The sequence below is a fragment of the Nomascus leucogenys genome, chromosome 1a, assembly GCF_006542625.1.
Source record: "Nomascus leucogenys isolate Asia chromosome 1a, Asia_NLE_v1, whole genome shotgun sequence".
In the NCBI taxonomy this organism is placed as follows: Eukaryota; Metazoa; Chordata; class Mammalia; order Primates; family Hylobatidae; genus Nomascus; species Nomascus leucogenys.
In genome coordinates this window covers 87,035,598-87,054,712 of record NC_044381.1, presented here as the reverse complement: position 1 = coordinate 87,054,712, position 19,115 = coordinate 87,035,598, and the positions used below count along the sequence as shown (strand labels likewise).

Here is a 19,115-nt window from a genome sequence, read left to right as displayed (position 1 = left end):
GAGTGCGATGGGCCGCCTCCAGCAGCTCCCGTCTGTGGGCCTGTCGAACCCTGTCTTCATCTTTCTCAGACTTAGTGCTGTGCTCCTCCTGGAGGAGGCCTGGCCCCTGCCCACAGGGGTGGCAGAAACAGAGCCACAGCCAGAAACCAGCCTCAGAGCTCATGGGACCATGAGGGGCTCAGGGCAAGCACCCCGACAAGCAGTTTCCAAGACGGGCAACCACTGCACTCACTTTTTTCTTTTTTCTCCTTTTGTTTTTTTGTTGTTGTTGTTAATTTTATTGTGGTAAGAACACTAAACAGGAGATCTAGCCTGTTAACAAACATCTAAGTGTATAGCATCGTGCTGTTAACTATAAGGACAATGTTGGATAGCAGATTTCTGGGACTCATTCATCTTGCTTTGCTGAAACTTGACACCCATTGGTTAGCAACTCCCCAAACCCCTGGCAACCACCATTCTGCTCTCTGCTTCTACACGTCTGACTGTTTCAGGTACCTCTTGTACGTGGAATCATGTAGCATTTGTGCTTGTGACTGGCTCATTTCACTTAGCATAATGCCCCCAATATAACAGGATTTCTCTCCCTTTTAAGACTGAATATTACTCCACTATATACATATACCACATGTTCTTTATCTAGTCATCCATTGATGGGCATTGAGGTTGTTTCCATGTCTTGGCTATTGTGTGTACTCACTTTGATTTGATATAAAATTGGGCTTTCAAAATGGCTGCCTTTGTCTGCCTCAGGATGCAGAAACGTCGACAGCTCTGCTTGGAGCCCTAAACTCCTACCCTAAACACATACCACACGGTCCTGCCAATCACCACTGAAGGAGCTATGCTGGGGTCCTTCCAAGGCCTAGGCTTGTTCTCTTTGTGGCATTCCTTGCCTTATGGATAACAGCTCTGCCTCTGGGCAGATGCCGGGGGACTAGCGCTCCCTCCTCAGTGAGCCATATAAGTTCAGAGGCAGGCTGCCCATCCCTGCCAAACCTAGAGTACCTCCCCTCCTGCTGTAAGGAGCCTAGACACTCCCCCACTTGTCTCCGCCAGTCTCTGCTGTGCTTCCCCCTCTGGCTTCATGAGCAGAATTCTTACTCAGCATGTCTCACAGAACTTTCGGGATCTGAGTCCTGCCCACCTCTTCCATCTCACGATTACCACTCTTACCTCCTCCGCTTCCTCCTCCTCCGCCTATCCACCCCAGCCCAACCTAACTGAACCACAGACATGTACTTTCTTGGAGCCACAGTATCCTTTCCTTCTCTCTGGAATGGCTTTCTCTTTTCTTCGACCGGCTAAGTCCTACCTATCCTTTAAAACTCAGCTCAGATATCACCTTCTCCAGGAAGCCTTCTCTGACTCCTCCAGACTGAGTTAGACAACCATTCTCCATTCTTCCACCTCTGTCCTAGCACTCACCACAGATTTTGTAAATATCTGTCTATGGGCTAGTATCCCCACTAAGCTGTACCCTTTGAAGGTGGGACATGCCTCTATCCCCAGATACCTCATCGTTAGCCCAGTGTTTGCTGTGTCTTCCATGTTCAAAAGGTAGTAAGCGGATGGATGAATGCATGCATGCATCTCCAACCAACTGGCCTAATGGGCCCAAACTCATGAGGTCCAGCAATGCTGGTTACTGGGGAGCATGTGCATTTCAGCTTCACGTCAGGACTGCCTCAGCTACCACCTCAATTCCTGACCTGAGCTGTATTTGGCTATATGAGTGTCCAATTCCATTGCCAAGAGCTCTTTGGAATTCTCAGGATGCCAAAAAGGCATTTGGTTCCTGCCTTCTAAGAGAGAAGAAAATTGCAAAGTGCTTTGTGCTCCCTCTCTGCCCCCCTGTCCCCATGACATATCCATCACCCTTCCTGCCATTCAGAACTCTCACTCCAACCCATCACCTTCTGAGATTAAACAGCTGGAAGTCCCAGACAGCCCTGGACTTTCCTATAAATGAGGTAACTAAAAGCTAGCGACAAGCAGCTCCCAAAGAATAGGGAAGGTAGAGGGGCAGGAAGATTTTTGACAGAAGGCGGGTCAAAGCTATGGGCACATGGTTTCAGGAAAAAGATCAACTTCCAGCCCTTGCCCTCCCCAAACCCTGCCCACTCTCCCACCCTCCCTCCGCATCTGAAAAGTCAGGGGCCCCACATTTTTCTCCTGGGCCTGATTCCTGCTCACATTCTCACCTCCCACCTCCAGTGGGCGCTGCTGAGTTAATGGCCTGAACCATGTCAGTGGTGAGAGCATCCAGTAGGCTGGTGATAAACTCCATTTTCTTCCCTTCTGGACAGCCTAAAAGATAAAATGAGATTTGAAGGTAGATGCCAGGTAAAAATCAAGTCAACAGCTTTCTCAACTACCATCCTTTCCTAAACTTCTCAAAGCCCTTCTTGTCCAGCCAAATCCACTTTAGTGATTTGTTTACTGATCAGATGAGTCTCATAAACTTCCATAGTTCCTTTACCCATACCCCACAAAGGGCCATCAGACCAAATAATGCTTTCAATTTTCTTCCATTCCACACATCTTTGCTAGACATCAACTCAGGCACCATGTTAAATGCTAGAGATACAGAGTGAACAATACAGAAGGTCCTTATCCTTGTAAAGTTCACATCTACAGGGGAACTCAACCTAATAGCCAAGCAGTCATACTAAAGTGAGAAAAATACTGTGCTAGGGGTAAGAACTAGGGGCTGTGGGAACACAAGGGAGGGAGAGAACCCCCAGTGGTCAAAGTTGACTTAAGTACACCTACCACCGGATCCATCCAAGAGCCTCCTCCTTTTTTCACTTCCCTCCTCATCCATCTTAGATTATAACTACAGCATCTCTCTTGTAAATACTCCCAAGTCCTTGTTCCTTTTTTCCTCCTTGTATTATTCCAGGAAAACACAGTAAAGCACAGATGAACCTTCTATAGATACGCCTTTTCCATGTCTACACCACATAGCTGGGGAAAACACCACCACACGACTGGATAAATGGGTGTCCTGTAAAGTCACGATCACCAGCACCAAATGGGCCCTCTACACTACTCCCAGTGCTCCTCTCCAAAGCAGCTCCACACAGAAATTAGCAACTAGCTCATTCTCTTCTGTCCCCAAATCCTCCAGGTCTCAGGTTCAACACTTGCTTCTCAGAGAAGCTGTGGAATCTAAAGCAGGTTCTCCCTGCCATTCTCACAGCACGTTCTGCTTTTCCTTCAGAGCACCCACCACGACTATCTATAAATGCCTGTACTCATTTATTCGCATCCAATCTGTCTCCTCCACTCTGTAAGTCTCATGTCAACTTTGACCACTAGATTATACCCAGTGCTTGGCACATAGTAGAATCTCAATTCACATTTGTTGAGGGGTTAGCCTAAAGGGGTACCCTGGCCACCATGACTCCACTCTTGTGATGGGGTGATTTCTACAAATCTCGTGTGGAACTCCCTGACTTTTAGAACTCTCTGCTTTCAGTTCTCACTTGGAGTCCTGATAGGTCATGGGAAGGTGGCCCATTTCCCACCAGCACTAATCTGACTTTGTGCTGTGTAAAGACAATAAGATTCCAAGCCACCAATATTTAGTAATTTTACTGTAACTTGCAGGCAGAGATTGCTATAAATAAGGGGAAACATGCACATCAGCCATTTGGCGGTACCAGGGCCCTGCCTATGTGTCTTGTGTCACACTCCATGGTCGTCCTGTGTCACCAGGGGTCATCTGCCTCTTCAGAGCAAGCAACAGACACTGTCCACATCGCTCAGGACAGCCCCTCCCTGTGAGCTATCTTATCCTCACAGCCCTGGAAAAAATAACTCACAGTGCTCAAAACATTGTCCTCATGGACCTCAGATGGACAACGCATTGTGGAGTTGCAGACGGGATTTTAGCCTGATGACTACATTATAAAGACGAAGAGGCACAAGGAAGAGAAGCAACGTGCACAAGAGCACAGAGCTAATTAGGGATAAATCCCAGACTGGGATGCAGATCCCACGGCTCCTGGTTCCACCTTACACATGGGGAAACAGACAAAGAGGAGACAGCTTCTTCTGCATAATAAGAGGGTGGAGGAACAGAAGGAGGTGACGGCGCCAGCAGGGCAGCATCGTCTCCCACCTGGTAGCTCCCTGTCCTTGAAGGGGTCATCCGCCTCTGTACTCTTGGCCCTGGCGTCGCTCTCACAACTGGGCATCACGTAGCTGGGAAAAGAGAGATATGGGGGGGTTGGGAGGGGCTGGCAACTGAGCCTACTTCAGTCACTACTGCCCAGCAATGATCTATGTTGTCACCAGGCCTAAAGCACCGAGGGTAGGCAGCACGATATCTCTTGCACTGTCCGGCAGCTACAAGGCAATCTTAGCATCAGTGTTCCCATTGAGACATGTTCAGGCATGTCATTTCAACCACTCAAGCATAATAACAATGCCACTTGAGCTTCACACAGTATCTTTATTGACCCATGGAACCTAGTGGCTTAGAAAGGGCAATAATCTCACCAGGAAACTGACGTCCAGAGAGGTTAAGTACTGTTCCAAGGTCTTAAGTTAGAAAGAGACAGGCCTGTGACCAGAATCCAGGTCCTAGGGTCTTTCTAACTGAAACTCTTCTACTCATTGAAAACATTGCTCTCCCAGGCACTCAACTCCCACCAAACCAGGGCAGGAACACTGGGAGATGCCAGCATGGATAACAGCCAGCAGGTGCGTTTTTCCCAGGACCCAGCCTGGGGAGCTTACCGTGTGGAGGTCCCAGGTAGCGGGCGCCCTGTGTCCACCAGCACACACCAGCAGTAGCCAGTGGACTGGTGGCATTGCACTGGCTTATAGAGTCCCCCAGGGGCACACTCAGGGATGACAATACCCTCACGGGGATTCTGTCGGGCCTCTTCCAGGGCACTCTGCCTCTCCTGGTCACATGAGTAGACTTTCTCTGCAAAAGACACAGCCTGTGGTGACTATCACTCCTGTGATTTAACATTCCTGTCTTCTGTGCCCAGCATCCAAAGTAAGTAGCAAGGACCAGGCCTGGACCCAAGGAACTGATGAGCTGCCCCGTTGATGAATTACCACAGAGAGCTGTCTCCCACGCCAGCGCATGCTGAGGGGGCTGGAGGTTCAGAACCTCCCTGTGGCCATCTCTGCTGCCAGCATTCATTAGCATTCCCACCAAATAGGTTCAACTGCAGCAACAAGCCAGACAGGGACTCCAGGGATGCCCCTTCTCAGAGTGGCAGCTTGTCCCAAGGGTGGAATATCTCACTGTTTTCAGAGTGGCTCCTGCTGATGCTCTGTCTATGGGCTTCAGGAGAGGTGGGTGCAGGAGCCTGGCTACCCTGTAAGCTGATGCAGGAATGCCTGTGTGTGTAGACCCTTCCAAGCCCAGACACAGCAGGATGGAGCCGTGGCCATCAGCCTCATGTGGAGTGATGCTCAGCACCCAAGAGGAGCAGAAACAAGGTCCAGCCTTGGCTTCTCCCCACCCTCCAACGCTTCTGGAAAAAGCAGGCCGAGTGAATTTCAGTGAATTACACAATGCTGCATCCATCCAATTGGAGAGAAAACAGGCCCAGGCGGATGGTGTCTGCACTCAGCCTCAGGAACACATGAGCGTGTCTGAACCGCCAAACCTGGTTTCCCCCGAGCCAGTCCCCGGCTGAGACAGTGCATGGTACCCTGTGTCCAGCATGGCCAGCTCCAGGGCATCTCACATCTGCACAGCCACTTACCTGAAAATTCTTCCCAATCAACCACTTAGCCTGCCTGGCTTCCCTTTTTGTTTTTTTTTTTCTGTTTTTTTTTTTTTTAATTATTAAAAATAAATAGTGTTGGGTTTCTTATTATAAAGAAGTTTAGAAAAAGAAACTTTGGAAAAACCTATAATCCTGCCAAAGTTAAACACTGTACCTTCCCTAGATTTTATGTACATACATACATGGAAATACGGGTGCACACATCTACTTTTTTGATAACAAAAGAATCACATCATAAACCTGTACTATTACTTTATTTTTCATTTACTTGTTTATTTACCTACTATATTTCTTTCATACCACTATTCTACAACTCTTCTCTTGAAGAAGTTGACAGGAATGCAGTCTTGGGCATCCTACTGAATGTTTACAGATCGTTACAAAAATACCCTTCTTAAGAGCAAGGAACTTGGTATCAGCAACCCGGAGAACCATGCTGTGCACTGAACAACAGCACAAGTAATCAAAATAACAGACACTCAACTCCACTGTAAAGAAGCCAGCTTCCTTGAAATAATGGCTGTGTTAATGACACACATATAGGTAAAACACGCGTGTTTAAACAAACCATAGGAGTACACAGAGACACAAAGTAGCTCAGTGCAGTTTTACAGATAAGTCAGATGATAGAAAAACAATGCTATGTCTCACTGCTAGGAAAATGCTTGAAAACAATAGCCTGGTGATTCTCATTGCAGGGTAAAAATATTTCCTTAGGGGCATAAAAATATCTGAGGGCCAGGAGGCAGGCACATATAGCATATTCACTATTAAAATAGAAAATGTTATTTTGAATTTGGGAAGTGAAAAAAAACTACTGTTTTCATAATGCAAATATAGAAAAGCTAAACAGAATCTCCTTGGCTAGAAGAAGAGGAGTTTAAAACAGCTGACAGACTTCAGACTTGGGATTCTGCCTCCAACTGTGACTACCACCACAACAGCATCTAGAGGCAGCAAAGAGACAGGAACTGAGCAGGGAGAGGGGCCTGGGGAAACCTGGCTTGAAGATCCAGCATTTTGACTTCAGCCCCTGGCTGGGAAGGTGCCATGGCAACTTCAAGGGGATTATGCAAGAATTTTTCAATAGCTCCCCCAACCCCAATTTGGTAGCCTTATTTTCCTACCTCGTATTTCATGCCATGAAAGAGGCAATAGAGGAGCAAAACCAAAGGAAAACAGCTTTTTACTGGCACCACGTTCATGTAACAACCTCTGACAGAGGCTTTAAATTAAGACTCTCCAGGCCAACCTTCTAAAGCCATAAATCAGACTGAAAGCAAGAGGCAAAGAGAGAAGGGGGGAACTTCCCCAGGGGCAGAGCGAATAATGAACCTGACTTCACACCACTGGGGGTCCCGAGACCCTCGGAAATGTGGACAGGAGACATCTAAGAAGAGGCACAGACTCGTGGTTTGGGCCCTGTTGATGGATTTCTGGAAGTCCTTGAAGGCTGTTCTGAGCTGTTTATAGTCAGTGTCTATGAAGTTCCATGGAGAATAAAATCATTAAAATGCCAGGCTCAGTGGCTCATGCCTATAATCCCAGCATTTGGGAAGGCTGAGGCAGGCAGATTGCTTACCCCAGGAGTTTGAGACCAGCCTGGGTAACATAGCAAGACTCGGTCTTTACAAAAAAAAAAAAAAAACACAAAAAGTAGCCAGTGTGTGTGATGGCGCATGCCTGTAGTCCTAGCTACCCAGGAGGCTGAGGTGAGAGGGCCACCTGAGTCCAGGAGGTTGAAGCTGTAGTGAGCCATGATCATGCCACTGCACTACAGCCTGGGCCACAGAGTAAGACCCTGTCTCAATAAAATAAAATAAAATAAAATAAAATAAAATAAAATAAAATAAAATAAATGATAAAGCTCACTAATTTGGAAAAATGGGGGATAGCAAAGAATTTTTTAAAAGCCTGAATGCAAGGTTTATTACTTTTTTATTTTATTATTTTTATTATTGATTTACTACTTCATTACAGTATCTGCAAGTCCAGGTGCCTCTAAGAAAGAGACAGGAGTGATTTATCATAATAACACTAACCCTCTGTGAAGAGTACACAGAGAGTTTGTCTTACAGCAAAGAGAAAATCTCCCTTAAAATCATCTTTACAACTAATAACAATAAAAACAAACATTCATTGAGTGATATGTGCCAGGCAATAGACTAAGGGCTTTACCAGATGAATCCCTTTGCCCATGTGAGGTAGGCACTATTATTACGCCCATTTTATAGACAAGGAAGCTGAACGTTGGAGAAATTAATGGATTTTCCCAAGTTCACTCAGCCGGGAGAGAGAAAGGCCAGGGATCCTGACAGTCAGGCTTGACTTGCTAACCTCTAGACAGTGTTGCCTCTAACCATTTGCTCTAGGAGACGAATAACTTTATTTTTACAGTGAGCTCTTCTATGTCAGTGTCTTTGCAGACTATCCCAAATCTGCTGCATTCAAAACCAAATGTGCTGGACACAGCACAGCTTCTTCTGACCAATGATGTCTTCTCGACCTAAGCACGCTACAAATCTTGTACCTGGATATTTTTCTCTCTTTGCCTCAGAAGCGGAAAACTTAAAACCAAATTTAACTCATCCACCATTGCAGAACTCTAAAATGAATAACAATAGCTAACATCTATTTGAGTATTTACCATGGGCCAGACTTGGAATTAGGTGCACTATTTGTATTAACTCACTTCAAACTCATTACAAGCCTTTAAGGGCAGTGTTGTTATCCTTATTGAACAGAAAAGGAAGCAGAAACACAGACTGGCTGAGAAATTGGATGATCATAGAACTAGGAAGTGGCAGAGCTGACATTTCAGCACTGGCTGGGTGCTTCACCTCTGCAAGATCATCTTCTTGCCACAGGCTAATCTGATTTTTATCCTAACCTACATTTTTCTTTTACTCAGTATAGGTCACCTCATTACAAAACAGTCCCCACTGAACTGTGCCTCCCTGTGATCATGCACTTGTGTGGACCCCTCCACGTGGACCAATAGAGTGTTAGAGGCAATGCTGATGTTGTGTGTCAGGCCGAGGCCTCAAGAGGACTCGCAGCTCTCGCTTTCACTTTTGTGGAAGCTGCCCTGAGATCATCACAAGGAAGCTGGTCTCGCCTACTGGAGAACAAGAGGCCACAGAGAGGAAAGGGAAGCAGCTCAGGTCACAGCAAGTACCAACAGCGAGTACCAACAGCAGATGTGAGAGGGAGGTCACCTTGTACATTCCAGCCCAGCTGATCCTCCCCCACCTGGATGAGTCCAGGAGTAAATTCAGGTAAAACAAGTACCCGGCCAACCCACAGACACATTAGAAAGAATAAATTATTTTTATGGTAAGCCAGTACATTTTGGAGCAGTCTGTTACACAGCAACAGATAACTGAAACATCTAGACCTCCTCAACTACTCATCAATTTACCCCACATGTATTTTTGTAGCCCTGTAAGCCCTTCAATCAACCAATCAATTATTCTTGAAGGGCTTCTCTAGAGGTTATGGGTCATGCAGATGCTAATCAGTAAGTACCACAGGACATAAGCTTATTCCATATGTGAGGACCCAAATTTGTAACTCATCCAGCATTGCAGAACTCTAAAATGAATAACAATAGCTAAGATTTATTTGAGTATTTACCATGTGCCAGACTTGGTACTGGGCAGTTTGCTTGTATTAACTCACTTCAAACTTAAACAAGCCTCTAAAATAGTGTTCTTCTTATCCTCACTGAATACAGGAAGATGCAGAAACACAGACTGGCAGAGTCATTGGATCAAGATCACAGAACTAGGAAGTAGCAGACCCAAAAAGCCAGCCCACCCATGGGGCCACTATCATCCTCTGTCCTTCTCAGTTACCTAGATCTCAAATGCATCTTAAAATTCACATCTATCAGTTTTCTTAGGTACCAAGAAGTCCCCTTCCAGAATGCAAGACAGGGGGCCTATTTCGTGGGTCTCTTCATGATCATGGGTTCAGAGAAGGAGCTCCCCAGAAGTGAACACACACTGTTCTAAAATAATCTCTGCTCAGGAACATTGAGGGAGAGATGGCAAGATTAGAAGGTCTGGTTAGGTATCTATGAGAATGGGCCAGGACCATCTGTAAACACCTGGAAGTCATAAACGGAAGGGGAGAGGGAACAATCAGGGCTGTGGGCAGGGGTGGGGGCATGGAAATGCGTGGCCACACACTTCACATGCCTGCCCCTATAATCCTGTCCCTCAGATGGTGCAGAGAAGAAGTGAGAGTCAGGTCATTCCGCACTTGGCAATGAGTGGTTAAAGTTTCACTGACAAACCTCTGACTGCCTAAGAGAAGAAACGCAATAGAAAAAACATCCAAGCAAACTGCCCAGTACCAAGTCTGGCACATGGTAAATACTCAAATAGAAGTGAAACCATGTCCACCCCTTGTCACCAGAAAGCACACAACCCTGTCCACCACTAATTGCACATAGCAAAGAAGGACCAAAGTCCAGCAGGAGTGGGCAGGGCAGGAGACAGGAGAGGAAAAAAGAGGTTGGACCAGACAAACATGAACCCAGTCTCCAGGCCCAGGGCACGGGTTCTTTCACATCCCACTAAGAGAGGATAAGCCTGGAGCACAGCTCTGTCGGCTAGGACTAGCCCAGGCCTCTGTGCCTCTCAATTACTCGTGGTGATTAGGAACAAAGGAAAGCATGGATAACCTAAATCCTCAGCTAATCCCCAGTCTTGATTTTAGCCCAGAGTTTAGTCTTTTATCCCAGAAACCTTTTCTTCTTCATCATCTTTTTCCCTTCTCTTCTTTTTTTGTTTAAAGCAAAAATGGCCAAAAAACATAAACATTACAAGATTTGAGTTTCAGATCTTTGGGCTGGCCTTTCTTTCTAGACACTGCCTTCCAGAGGAGGAACTGCTGAAGAAAGGAGCAGACAGAAAAGCTGAGATCCTGGGTAACCCAACCCCAAAGCACCTTCTGCACATGCAGTCAGCAGTTATTGGTAGGCCAGCTATGCTGTAAGCTTTTTGGAGAAAGAACATGGGAACCTCACGGTGATGGAGGAAGCAGAGGGTGAAGGGAGAGATGGGTGGAGAGGGCAGACAGTAGACAGAAGGTCTGTGTCACTCAGGGTTCTGCAGAGAAAGAGAACCAACAGAAGACAGAGACAGGTGTATATGTGTGTGTGTGTGTGTGTATCTTTATATCTATTGGTTTTGGAAGGGCTAGCACAGGGACAAGTGCTAGATATCTACAGATTATAGATACACAAGACAGAGAGAGTGATATTTTAAGGAATTGGCTATGTAATTATAGGGGCTGGCAAATCTAAAATATGTTGGGCAGGCCAATAGTCTAGAAATTCAGGTAAGAGTGATGGGGCAGTCTTGAGTCCAAAATCAATAGGTCAGGTCAGCAGACTGGAAACTCAAGCAGTATTTCCATGTTACAGTCTGGAGAGGGAATTCCTTCTTTTTGGGGACACCTCAGTCTTTGTTCTTAAGCCCTTCCACTGATTGGATGGGACCCACCCACATTATGAAGGGCAATCTGTTTTATTTGAAGTCAATTGACTGTAAATATTGACCACATCCACAAAATACCTTCACACCAATATCTAGATGAGTGTTTGACCAAACAACTGGGCAGGATGGCCTAGCCAAATTGACCTATAACATGAAGCATCGTGAAGTCCATCTGAAAAATAAGTGCAAGAAAAAAGGCTAATCTTACAGAGAACCATATGCAGAAGAACTGAAGAAGAGTCACAAGCCATAAAAACATGGACTGGGAAGATGCCTTGATGAATGATGCAGTCTTCCCAGAGAAAGAATCAGAAGCTCTCCCAGTGGAGGCTCGGTTGGTAACCAAGGTGGCTACTCTGGCCATCCGGACAGGGAGTTCCTTACACTACAGGAAAAGTAAGCTGACATTGTCCTGAGAGAGGAGGACCTAAAGCAGGATCCTGAGTAGCAAATGAGATTAGGGCCCAGGAAAAGGACATAAAAAAGGACTGGGACCTTGTAGACCCAGGTTCTCACCCAGGATGTTACTGGTTGTATATGTACTGGGTGCTGGCATCATGTCGGGTGCTGGCATCATGTCAGGTGCTGGAGAGGCCAGAAAAATCCTCTAAGATGTAGCAAGCAGAAAGAATAAGCCATGAGATCTTTGCCTACCCTCATTCTAGGCCATCCTCCATCCCTGAAGCTTTCCCTGAGGCCCCGCCCAGAACAAGGCTAGAAGCAGTGTGGCCGTGGTGGAGGATCTGCCCTCGTGGGCCCCTTGTCCTCGGTACCCTGACTTCACTGGATGCAAGTTCCTGGAAACTAGAACTCTGCACATCCTTCCTTAGCCTTCGCCACACCCATCTCTGGTGGCCATAGGAGAGCCATGGAATCTCTGGTGTACAAGATTCATAAAGGGTACTTGGTCCAAGAACCCTTCTATTGTTTGAGTCCCCATTATGTCACCCCTCTCACAGAATTCTAGTCTGACACTTCAGAGATGGGGCTGCCCACTGTTGAATAAACCGCAGGGATGAGACCACAGAGGCTGCAAAAAGAATAACTATCCCTTTGACACATCCTGGGAAATGCTACACTCAATCCTCAGACCATCAAGCACTGGATTTTCTTAGGGGAAAAATCAATTAAAATGTTACCCAGACTGAAAAATGAGAGGCACTTACTTAGGTTTCATTGCAAAAGGAGTTGTCCCACTGAGCCAAGAATATTAAAGAAAAAATTAGCATTGTGTCACCTACAGTGACCCTGAAACCCCTTCAAATACTTCACACCCACCTAGTCTCTTATCAAAAATGAATGAAATGCTGAAAGATAACCCAAAATATCAAACTGTGTGTTGAAAACAACCTTTCTAAATTACAACATGAAATTCCAGAGGCATAAGAAACCACATGGTCCCAGCCTCAGGATTCTCTAGGTCAGCGTGCGAGCATGTGAGAGTGTGGTGTCGGGAGCGTTCCAGAACTGTCGGGTGGCTGAGAATTTGGCAGAGGAAGGCACTGCGGGAGTAAAAGAGAGAAAGATAGGACCAGGTTGTAAGGAACTGACTTTGCTGTTTCAGAAGGGTTAGCACAGGGACGAGATGTGGTACCCCGGGGAAGGGTTGCTGGACTCCATGATTTATGGGACATCACTGAGCAGGCCCTTGCTGTTTATTTAGCCACATGGGGTTTTAGCACCTATGGTTTCAAGCCAACTATGTGAACAGGTTATTTTTCTTATTTGTGGACTTTGCACTTTTTCACAGGAGGGGCTGAGTGGCCCCCAGGGGATCATTTTTCCAAGCACCATTTGCTGGGCCAACTCTGCCCTGCCACCATGGCTTTCCATCACGCACACCACTCAGTGCCACTTGGCCATCGCCAATTCCCAATTCCCAATTTCTCAACATCTATGCGACTCAGAGTTATGCAGGGGCTCTGGGAGCCCCTGAGGAGGGGGAGAGCCCACAGAACCATTGCTCAGGGCTCCTTTCCAAAGAGAGGGCAGACAACTGGCCCAGAAAAGGAAAGGCCCTACCAGGGCAAGGAAAAAGCAAACGTCGCTGGCAAACAGAACAAAGTCAGCCGCTGAAATTGTGCTTGTGTTTGTATCAGGTAGAGGGAGGGTATGGGGAGAATAGAAACAGAATTAGCACAAATTAAAGTCACACTTCTGTTGGCATGGGTTTTTCATCCCCTTTAAGCTAAAAAGCCCTTTCCCCCCACAGAATAGGCAGCAAAAGAAAGCAAAAATCCAACATCATCCCTCAATTGTAACCTACAAAGGGACCCGGGAGAACTCCCTGGAGGGAGCACCCTTCTGATTAACTCACTGGCCAAGAGAAGAACTGTCTCCAGCTCCAGCCCAGATGGAGATGTGAATTTGGTCTAAAAGCTCAACTGCCAGAGAGAACTCAGGGCAGTCAGAGGGAACTAGAGGTAGGGAATGAGGGAATACTAGGGCTTCCTTGGCAAGGCTAAAAGCAGTAGTAAGTGCCTATCACTCCTCCTGCATACTCCTATCCAAGGGTCCGGCATGTTAGAAGGTTCTGAAGTCAGCAACAGTTGGAATAGAGGCAGTATAGGCAGTCAAGAGCATGGGCTTTGTAGTCAATGATTCAGGCTCTACCCCTTGTTCGCTATGTGACCTTGGCCAGTTCAGGTTCCTTAGGTGTAAAAGTAAGGTAACTCTTGCACATGCCTCATAGGGTCATTGTGAAGATTAAATGCAACCATATGTGAAAAACATTAAACCTGGTGGCATAGTAAGTTGCTAAATGGTAGCTACTATTCCTATTAGCTTGTCTAAGGTAGCAGTGTGGAGCAAACATGGTCTTCCTGCCCTATCCCTGTGAATGACCAGTCTCCTCAACAGGACTCCAGTAGCTGCCCAAGGGCAGGGGAATGGAGCAGTATGCTCCAGAGGCAGGCAATAAAGGGATGTTAGGTCTGTAGGTAAACTAAAAAAAAATATGCACATATAGCTAAGAGTTTATCTGCTTTTTATAATCACTATGCCAGCAATTCAAAACAATGTCAGTGATAAAATACTCCTCCCCACTGGTAGGGACCACACCATCGCCCCCCATCCCTTTGGTGCACCACTGCCCAATGGTCAGCTCCTGCCGTAAATGTTCCTTGTATTCCATCCTTTGAACCCTCAGCGGCAAACAGAGGCCTTAGCACATGATAGTTCTTGATGGATCTATGACCTTGGACAAGGCCCTTAGCAAGTCTGGGCTCCTGTTTTCTCATTTAAAATTAAGTGGCAATGCTAGATGACTCTCAGGCCCTTCTCACTCTAACAGCCCACAGTCTTACAATTAAACAAAATCAAGTGCACTTCCCCATGACTCAGGGGCCAGATCCAAACTTAGCTTCCCAAGTCCCAATGGAACTCAGAGCACCAGGAAGGGGCTGGGTTAAGGGGAAGGCTGCTCGGTGCTCTCAGGTTCTCCCTCGTACCTCATACCTCTTTCCACAGCCCTGCTATGTGGCCTGTGAGCCACACCTGACCTGCTATGTCTCGGAGATCCCATCTTCAGCACAAAAGTAACACCATCCACCCCATATCCCTGACGTTGGCCGAGGCCACCTCCTCACAGGGATGTTTACAGTTGGCACTATAAGTAGGGCATGCTGCTGGGATGAAGTGTCATGGGTGAGGAGGTGTAAGGGAAAATTACAAACCAACCAGCCTGTCTAAATAGTTTCTCTCTGTGTAACCCAAAATGGTCATGCATGGCTCACCATGGTCTGAAGTGGTGACCGCTTCCTTCCCACGCAGAGACTGAGTTCCTACAGGGTAGGGAAGAACAAGATCGAAATTCTACAGAGGATATTTCATCCAGGATAGATTGTCCCAATATAGTATGGAGGCATTTTTCTTTTTAACTTTTCCCCCAAGGCATCACTGACTCGCATCTGCTCAGATTTTAGAAAAGTTCCCATCTCTATTGACTCATGGCATTAAGTGAGCAGATATGACCCTTCCACCAAAAAGAATATGAAATACCTCACAGTATTTTTGCAATGACAAGTACTGAGAAATAGCAAGCTGCCTTTTTTCTAATTTTTCTCAGTAACTTCATTGGCTTTAACCTGACAGTCTCTGTACTTTCATTGGCCTTAAACTGACAGTCTCTGTACTTTTAAGAGCAAGTTCTAGCAAATAAAAATTTAGACAGAAAGGGAGGAGAAGGCACAGACAAAGGTGGAAGATGGAAAAGCTATTTAAATTTATCAAAATAAAGTATCATAACTTCACTCTTTACTCCCCAAAACATGAGTGTTGCCTGTGTGAGTGTGTTTATGAGATGTAGACCCCAACTACTTCCAAAGCCACTTTACAAATAAACACGGAACAAGGACCCTCAGATCTAAGCAGAGACTGTAGTTGACTTCCAGAAAATTGGAATGAGCCAATGACAATACCTGGGCAAGATCTTTAATTTCAGTCTTAGCAGCAGAGGCCAAAAGGAAAATACCAGGGCACGTAGTTTTGCTATCAAACATTAAAAAGCAGACACACTCACCTCCAGAAACAGAAACAGAACCCTTGCTGGTGCAGCACATCATCCCAGTGCTGGGTCCTGCAGCACATCCCTCCACCCTCCCACACCTTTGTGTTCCAAGCAGACAACGTGGGGCGAAGGAGCAAGGCGACCAGGAAAGCTAATTTTAAAACAAGGTAAAAATGGACTGTGCGGCTAGGCTCCCTGGGGCCTCCAAGTGTGTTCATTGCTTCTCTCCGCAAAGGGAAATTTTAAGAAAGAACAAGGCCTTTGTTGCCATGGAGAAAGCCATAGGGATGACCACCCATCCCCCATCCCCAGCTCAATTCTACTGGCCATGATTGACCAAGGCACCTGCATCAGAGAGATGGGCAGACATCCAGAAGGCCAGTTATGGAAATAAATATCCAGGGTGTGTTTTTATATAGATATTTTAAATGCACACAAGCCCAGACCCATCCTCGGCTGCTAACGTTAGTGGATTACTCATTCTTCCTCCCAATCACGTCATGTGTGAGATTCCAGGTGGCCACGGGGTATTTGCTTACGATGGCTACCGCTGGTTTCCCCCGCGAGCTGTTTATTTTTCCAGGCCTCAAGTCATTACATCAGCCGGTGGTTTCTAGGCGGGCCAAGAGTGCTGGCTTGGGGGGTGGGGGAATCCAGCCAGGAGGTGCAGTTGCCTCAGTGACCCCAAGTCCCAGTCATAGCAGCTATCCCAGCAGGAACTTCCTGGGTGAGGAAGGAGCAATCCAAGACGTGGCCAAGTGGCCTGAAGCAGGCCTAGAAGAGCAGCACTCTGATACTGTGAACAGCTTACCTGTGACAGGTAAGGTGACGTGAGCAAACACAGTCACAGTCATGCACGAGGAGGCCAGGGTGTCACTTTCATGGTAAAACTTAAAAGAAATGCATTTCCACCTTGTGTCTGTGCTGATGGCTGTATCTCCAGGGAGCAGAGTCACCATGAGCTGCTCCATTCAATGATGTAGAGAAGGAAGTGCTGTGGGTCTAAGAGGCAAGGGAGGAAAGGCATGGCCCTTTCAGATTTAACTCACAGGGCCAGGGTCTAGGGCCTCCTGGAGGTCCTTGATCAGATCATGGAAGAAGTTAACTGGAAAAAAACAGGGACAAAGGAAAGAAAGAGATGACAAAACGAAGAGGGAAGTCACACCACTCCACTCCACTTGAGGCCACAGAGTCAAGCCCCCAGGGCAGAAGGAAATGAGTGGTGGGGCCTTGGGAGCATTACTCTGCTGCACAGAGAAGAGCTGCATGAACATATTTCCTGAGAGATTATACTTGCCCAGAGGAGAAAGGGTAGAAGTTCGTCATATAGAAACAAAGACATAAATCAGAGCCATAGGAAAGTGCCTGCACATAGTCAAATTAGAAACATGAGAAGATGAGGTGAAGAATTAGAAGAAACCTAATTCTTGTCGCTTATTTCATATCTTTATCATCTGTAACATGTAGATGGTTAAAAAATATTTTAAACACTAGGTATATTAAGAAATGCCTTGGTAGCCAACCCCTGATTCAAAAAAAAAAAAAAAAACTTAGCAAGAGTTCATATTTCCTTATAAAAGCAGAACAGAGGCTCCATCCAACACTCATCTATGGGAAGATGCTGTTCTCAAGTTCTAGGGTATTAGCTGGCCAGGTACATTGTCTTCCTGAATGCAAAAGGAATTCCTGGTGCACTGGAGATGCAATGGAGGAGAGGTTCAATGGAGGCGAGAACTGAAGAGAAGAGCAAAGAAGCAAATCTGTCAATGCTGAACCTGCCAAGTACTCAAAAGGCGACACTGACTATAGTGAACACATGACAAAGCCTTAAAAACAAGGACCAAAACTTCCAGGAGCAGAGAAGGAGACTAGGAGAGTCTGTAGGCATATGTGTCACGTTATTGCAAAACTTCAGCTGCCCAGTGGAACCTTTCCAACATCAACAGTCCCCAGGCCAGAAAACAAACCTGGCGTCACAGGGTCTGAGTGTGAAAAAAGGATGTATGGGGTGTAAAAGAAACTGGGATAGCCTTTTTGCCTCTGAGAGACAGCTGAGAAGAAGAGCTCTCACCCCGATGGGCTTCACGGAGTCCCATGGCAACCTCCCCGGGGATGCAGGCTGAAGCACACCTGAACCCAGGATCATCCATCAAACTCTAATGAAAAATTGTCTCAGGTGTTTGGCCAAGAGGCTCCAGTCCCTACCAGAGCCAAATATCCAGACATAAGTTATCATTAAGGTATATCTGACTTCTCATTAAACCAAATATAACATGTAACAAGTGGCTAGCAGAAGACATAAAGATGTTCCACCAAGACTCACCAGTGTTTTGTTGGGTTTGAAAAATCATTTATGGTGTACCTACTATGTGCCAGGCATTACACAGATGCTCTTGAGTCCTCACAAAGAAATCCTGCAAGGCACTAAAACTTTGTTTTACATATAAGGAAATCAAGACTCAGGGAAGTTAATTAACTTTCCCAAGCTCACCAAGCCTCTCAGTGGGAAGCTAGCATTGGAAACCAGGTTATAGGTTTCTCTGACACCAAAGCCCATGCTTTTGCCATTACGTGGTTTATCTCTGCTACATCCAAAAGATTCCCTACCCCCTGCCTAAGAGAGCCAAACCTCAAGATGCTTTTTTGGCAACCCGTTTGTGGGAGCATGCACCAGAACCAGACATAAAAGCTTGGAAAAGGTTTGTGTGAGATGGTGAAGAGCCTTGTGAGCTGCCTCAGAGCTCCTGTGCTGATGAAGGCTTACCTGGGCGTGTCAGGAAGCATCCTCCTGCCTGGTCTATGAGAGGGGCCAGAAAACTTAGTAAGACATCCCCATACACACACTCCCATCCAAATGCTTCTATTTCAATCATATATGCCAGACGCAAGAAAGCTTTTCTGTAAAGGGTCAGATAATAAATATTTTAGGCTTTGCAGGCCATACAGGGTCTGTCACAACTATTCCACTCTACTATTTAGATGAAAATGGTCACAGACACTATACAAATATATGGCTGTGGCTGTGATCCAACCCAACTTTATTTTCAAAAACAGGCAAGCGACCATTTGACAACCCCTGTTATAGGCCTTTGTGGCACCATATATTTTATACATAATTATGTCAGATTGATAGGCATTCAGTCAATATTACCAGTTGATCACGATGGAAGAAGTCCCAGTTGAGCAGGAGATTCCTAAGTTATCAATCTCTAACAGTTAGCCCTGCTCTCAGTTTCTCCCAGAGAACTGTTAGGTCGCTCCCAACTATCCTGTCACATACACTAACCTTACAGATATAACTGGGGTCAGCCAGAGAAAAATAAAGGTGGCCAGGCCACC

The 19,115-nt window shown here is 46.2% G+C and overlaps 1 protein-coding gene across 8 annotated transcripts in view; it reads right to left on the bottom strand.

Moving 5' to 3' along the window:
- Positions 1-19,115, bottom strand: part of SMOC1 (SPARC related modular calcium binding 1) — a 156,729-nt gene that overhangs the window by 22,843 nt on the left and 114,771 nt on the right. For 7 of the 8 annotated variants that reach the window (XM_030812646.1, XM_030812653.1, XM_030812648.1 and 4 more), the window contains exons 8-10: positions 4,750-4,942; positions 4,130-4,212; positions 2,205-2,310 (exon numbers count right to left, since the gene is read on the bottom strand). In XM_030812646.1, the coding sequence (XP_030668506.1) occupies positions 2,205-2,310; positions 4,130-4,212; positions 4,750-4,942 (382 nt within the window). Of the gene's footprint in view, positions 1-2,196; positions 2,311-4,129; positions 4,213-4,749; positions 4,943-19,115 lie in introns of all 8 variants that reach the window. The other variant, XM_030812685.1, reaches the window with a different exon arrangement.